The sequence below is a fragment of the Indicator indicator genome, chromosome 16 (genome assembly GCF_027791375.1).
Source record: "Indicator indicator isolate 239-I01 chromosome 16, UM_Iind_1.1, whole genome shotgun sequence".
Taxonomy (NCBI): Eukaryota; Metazoa; Chordata; class Aves; order Piciformes; family Indicatoridae; genus Indicator; species Indicator indicator.
The window spans coordinates 17,792,046-17,798,045 of NC_072025.1; the positions used below are offsets into that span (position 1 = coordinate 17,792,046).

Genomic DNA, 6,000 nt, shown 5'->3' on the forward strand with positions numbered 1-6,000 from the left:
CCTCTTTTAAAGAGCTGCTGGTATTTGTCCCTGCACCATTCCTCCTCTGCATTGATCTCTGCTCCCTGCACAAACAGGAGACTCTTCTGTACCACTGCTTCTGAGCAAAGCTGCAGACAGCTCTTCCTGAAGTACTGACTAGGGAGGTAGGATAAGATAAGCTTTAGAGAACAGCCTCCTTAAATTATCCTTTAGAAACATCACAGCAACATTATAAAAAAAAAATAGAAGTGGGAAATATGCTATGGAAGTCCAGTGGCAGAAAAACCCTCTAGGTAATGCACTAAGAGCAAGGGGAACCCTTTACTCCAAGACTATTTATCATGACTCTGCCAAGCACTGCCTTTGGCCATGACAGCAGCTTAGTTGGTAACTTTTTATCAGTATTTTTAAGCATTCAATCTAAAGAAGCACAGAATATATCTGGTTGGCAGAGACCTCCAAAATCATCCTGTCCAACCTTTGACCCAGTACTGAAGGGTCAGCTTGGGTTAGATCATGCACAGAAACAGTGCTAATGAAAGAAGATTCTGCTGCAAAGGAAACCAAAGTAGAAATCAAGCATTTAGATAAATGAAGGCAGAACCCCCTGAAGCTGTTAGTCATCCAGGAAGCAGTAACCACCTCAGCAAAGCTGAGTGGAGGCGAACTCAAATGACACCACCTCAGATTAGTTACCACTCCAGCCTAATCCAATTAGGTGTGTTTCCTAATTTTACTCAAATGCAAACTGTAATACTTCCCTACCGACTTCAGCATTGAACAAGAGACTGATAATCAGCACCAGAAATAAAATCTCCATATAATAAAAGGTTTGGGTTTTTTTTAAACATTAAATTTGGGGGAAAGTTTAAAAAAAAAAAAAAACACAACTATTTAAACATCCTAAACTATCTGCTGTCTTCTGATCAAATGCCCTTGAAAGAGACCATTTCACAATTCAGTTCCTTTCATCAGGCCATACTGACCAAGAAGAGAAATGAAAAAAAAGGAAGGAAATCAATGCTTTCCTAGGAACTGGAAGACAAACTCAAATTGAGAATAGAAGTTTCAGACATTACAGAAACATTTATCAAAGCTTAAACAGAAACAAAAGCTGCTTGCTTATATATTGTGTACCAGGGGAAAATTCCCATGTAATGAGAAGCTCTGCCCCGCTGAGACCCCCACCTCCAATACTGCATCCAGTTCTGGTGTCTCCAGCATAAGGACACAGAGTTGTTGGAGTGAGTCCAGAGGAGGCCACAAAGATGATCCAAGGGCTGGAACACCTCTGCTGTGAGGACAGGCTGAGGGAGCTGAGGTTGTTCAGGCTGGAGAAGAGAAGACTCCAGGGGCACCTTAGAGCTGCCTTCCAATAGCTGAAGGGATCCTATGGGAAGGCTGCAGAGGAACTTTTCATGAGGGTGTCCCCCTCAGGACAGGACAAGTGGAAATGGTTTGAAGCTGAGGCAGGGCAGGGTTAGACTGGATCTGAGGAAGAAGTTCTTCAGTAGGAGGGTGGTGAGACTCTGGAATAGGCTGCCCAGGGAGGTTGTGGCTGCCTCCTGCCTAGGGGTGTTTAAGGCCAGGTTGGATGAGACCTTGAGCAGCTGAGTCTAGCTGAGAAGTGTCCCTGCCCATGGTGGGAAGGTTGGAGCAGATGATCTCTCTCTGAGGCCCTTTCTAACCTGAGCCATTCTAGGATGATTCTATTTACTAACTCCATTTTCTTCAGCTCCTTTCAATACCCAAAAGCCAGACCAATAGGTTCTCCTCTTTGACACTGCACTACAATAGCAGAGTGGGGGAGCTGTGCCTTACTTCACTCAACTGTAATGTTAAACCATTTCACAAATATTCTCCAAATTAATTTTAATGTAAATAACATGGCAAACAAAGCAGCCATGGGTTTGTGCTCCAGTGCTGCACTCAGACCCTTGCTGTGTATCCTGTTTTTAAGTGCTGTACATTGTCTTAACATTAAAGTGTTAGAAAGTTTAACCTTCCCATGTGGGATCCAGGAAAGGGGGGAGGGGGATGACAATGGAGTTATTCTGTGCAGATGTCATACTAAGTCTACCACATATTAGGATAAGAATTAACCACATCTGAATAAAACCCAGCAACTTAAACCCATATGGACCATCAGAGAAGACAGAGTCCAACACAGCTTCTCTTCAAGATGATTCTGGTTTTGGAACACAACAGAAATCAATCAACCTGCCTAAAATAAAACACTCATAGAAAATGTCATCTGAAGCAGCAAAACAGAAGATTATTTTTGAGAAACGTTTAAATACCAGATGGAAATCTGCTAATCAAGTGGAAATAAAGATAGAAATTAATACTTGATGTTGAAAGTAGAGCAACCATGCTACAGTTAGATGGCTGAAAGAGGATCTAAAACTTGTTCCAGGGGAATAGAACTGTGTCAATGTCTTTACCCTGGCTAAAAGGCAGTTAGCATTCAGCCTTAATAATTAGTACCATTATCATTTAAGAGTAGACTCTATACAAGAGGACACAGAATCTTTTCACTGGAATTAAGGAAAATAAGTTGGTCTTCACAAGGACTAAAACCCCAGACTATTTGACACCGATTCTCCAAAGCCAGGCTGACAACTGAAACTGGACAAAACCCCTGAACTATGTTTGGTTTCATCCACTGTTTACAAGGCAGTTTTATAATCAATTATTATGTGAAGTTTGATAACCTAAACTGGATGGTGACAGCAAGACCCTCATCTCAGTACCTTGACAAAAAAGACAGTCAATATTTGCAGCCACGTCTACAACCACAGGCAGGTCACTGGCAGCTGTAGAGTCTGGCAGCAACCTGGTTTGTCCAATGTGGGGTTAATGGCTTAATTCCTGCCTTAATCAAGGCAATTTTCAAAATACACTGCTGCCAGGTGGGCCCTATGCTGGATTCAGAAGAGCAGTAGCATCCCACAGAACTCAGCAGGGATGACTAAATGCTTTCAATGGCAGAATGAACGTCTCCCATTTTAAGACTTCACTCTTGCCTTTGCATTACAGCTCACTGCTATATGACTCCAGGCCAAGTGTTGGGAATGTGCATTTAGAATGAAAGCACAGACAAACTTTTGGAAGCTACCAATGAACTGCTGCAGCAGAAATGCTATAGTGTGGCATTTTACCTCAAGAGGCAATTTGTATTTTTACACCAGAGTATTTCACTTAATTGTGAGCCACTTGGAGTTATTAAAAAGGGACAGGAAATGATCAGTCTCAAAGTTCACACACTACTGCTCAGAGAATGGTTCAGCTCCTACCTGTTAAGAAGGCAGTCATCTGTTAATAGGATTGATTCTTCTTTTTTTTTTCCTAAGCTTACATTTTGCAGTAGCCAATTTCTTTAGCAGGCACCTAAAATAATTTAATATTTCCTCTGGCTGCTGAAAATTTAACTAAAAACAACACAACCACTCTCACAGTACTCTAAAGGTAGCACTAACATATGACACCTGTGGCCAAGTAACAGCTGGTAAATTTCAATCTCTGAGTTTAAGGAGGACAGCAGAACCTACATCTTGCATAATCTACAGAAAGGACTTCAATATAAAACTACAAACTTCCTCCAGTCACATGCTGATTAGGAGACCAATCCTCTCCAAGCATGCTGGGTATGTGTTGGCATTGTGCACTGGATCAGGCTTCTCAAGACTTCAGTGAAGGGAACCCCTGGTTTGTAGACCTGTGTAGACCTTACACTTATTAATGCCTGTCAAGACAAACATGAAAGCACTTTTTTTCAGAGCTCTGGAAGGTTTTAATTAAAAAAAAAAAAAATCAACTAAAGCAAAACAGAAGACACTGCAACTGAAGGCCAAAGCAGGCTTGGCTTAGCTGTAGACTTTTCCTCCCTTCAACCTGATTTAATTTGCATGTATAATAGTGATATTCTGTGATTTATTTTACATACAGCACATCAAAATTAGTTCTTTACATAAAATCATTTTATACTGAAGCAAAATTCCCATTTGTTTTGAGAGTCCTGTAAAACAAACCCAGAACCTGGAATGCTCCCCAGCCAGCACACACGGTATAAAAAGAGCAACCTCCCCTTGTACCTTTCACCCCCACGTTTTTAACCTGACTCAGGCAGACCAACAATGTCAAAAGCCGTTTGGACTCCAGGACTCCAGGGCTGATCAATCCCCAGATCCTTGAAAAGCTAATTATCTAAATTAGTAACAACTCCTGCCACTATTTTTGAAGCTGGCACGTATCCCCAAGATAGATGTTAAAGACTCATGTCAAATAAGCCAAGTTCATCTACACAACTCCAGAGCCAAGCACAGAAACCTCTCCTCATTCTTTTCTCCTGCCCTATTGCAGCCATTTCAGCTTTTGAAAACTCTCTCTTCCCAGGTAGGTCCTACTTTAAGCACCATTTATGCAACAGCAAAAGGAACTCAAGGCTCATGTGGACAGAAGATGAGAGGCTCAAAAACGGTAACCAGTTGTAGCAGGGAGTCAGTGGCAACAGCTCTGCTCAGGATTTCCCAAAAGCCAGATGACTGCTGTTCCTGCAAGCCAGGCCTCCTTGTGAGAGTCTTCTTGTTGCTGCTCCATCCCTTTTGGATACCACCTACTTTGGCATTTCGGCCTGGCGGAATGGCCACCTGTCCCCAGGCTTCCACCTGTCAACACTTTTTCATCCCAACTTACTAACAGCTGTTTGGTCACGGAAAGAGAAAGATGCCTGTGTTGCACAAGCTTGCATGAAACCTCAGATGTATCTCAGAAAACCAGCAGTTTCTTGGTAAGCACCAGCTTAGGCTACTGCCAACTTCAGTCAAAGCTCTGGCTTGCCTGGGTTACTTCTAAGTCTCAACAGTGGTGAGCAAATCTTGAACAAAAGGTTTTATGTATCCAGCAAGCTCAAACTGCAACCTGTGCAATATCTCCAGCTCAAGATGGAGTCTTCCAGTGGTAAAGCAATGGCTAACATGTAACACAGGGGAATAAATCCCAAAATCTAGAAGCCCAAGGATGACGATTTTGTGCATCCTTTCAAAGAATGGAGCCATCCAGCAAAGTTCATTGCAGCTGTTGATGGAACATCTGGTGTGGCTATCAAAAAAAACCATGCCCAAGCCCCTCCTCTCCACCTCTCGGCAGGTTAACTGTGCAGACGTGGGACTTCCTAGGATTAAACAGAGATACAGAAATACCCTGTCCCCAGTATCCATTTACCTTGTCCTGAGGGCCTGCCAGGCTGCATCAATGTCTGCGTACAGGTTTTTCTCAGAGGGCTTGCCGGTGCTCACCCCGTAGCCAGAGTAGTCATAAGAGAAGACGTTGCAGTTGATACGGGAGCCAAGGCCGATATAGAAGCTGCACATCTGGCCCAGGTCTACAGCATTGCCGTGCGAGAAGAGCAACGTGTACCGGCCGGTGGGGGCACAGCGCACGAACATGCAGCCCAGCCGGTTATCCCGGGCCGTGCGGGAGAAGAACACCTCCACAGCGTCCAGCTCCCGCTGCGAGTACTGCCAGTCCGCCCGCTCGCTCAAGTGCAGGCTGCAGGTGCCGGAGCCCGTCGGGGTCCCTGCCCCGGCTGCCGCCCCAGCCTCCTGCTGCTGCTGCTCGGGCTGCAGCACGGTGTAGGTGGGCTCCGGGGGCAGGAAGGCCAGCTTGGCAGCGATGCGGCTGGGGCACGGCGGGCAGCAGAATAGCCAGCACAGCTCGCCCAGAGAGAAACCGTTCATTCTGGGGCCTTGTTCTGGCATCAGAGACACCGGAGAAAAGCTAACCTACGCTGAAAGGAAGTCAAACCAAACCGACCCGGAGCCTTCCTCCAACACAACCTGAGCACCTTCCTGCAAAGGCCACCAGCCGCCCTCCCGGAAAGCAAACGATAACCTTAGAGGAACCACAGTTCAGCAAAAGGAGCGCGGCTCTTCAGAGCCTGACAGCAAGCTTATTAAAAAAAAAAAAAAAAAAAAAAAAAACAAAAACAAAAACAAACCCCCCAAAACACCCAACCCC

At 44.6% G+C, this 6,000-nt stretch overlaps 1 protein-coding gene across 1 annotated transcript in view; it reads right to left on the reverse strand.

The window, feature by feature from the left end:
* ABHD17C (abhydrolase domain containing 17C, depalmitoylase) overlaps positions 1-5,741 on the reverse strand; it is a 28,828-nt gene extending 23,087 nt beyond the window's left edge. The window contains exon 1 of the mRNA XM_054388060.1: positions 5,206-5,741. Coding sequence (XP_054244035.1) covers positions 5,206-5,741 — 536 coding nt within the window. The remainder of the gene's footprint in view (positions 1-5,205) is intronic.
* Positions 5,742-6,000: the final 259 nt, after the last annotated feature.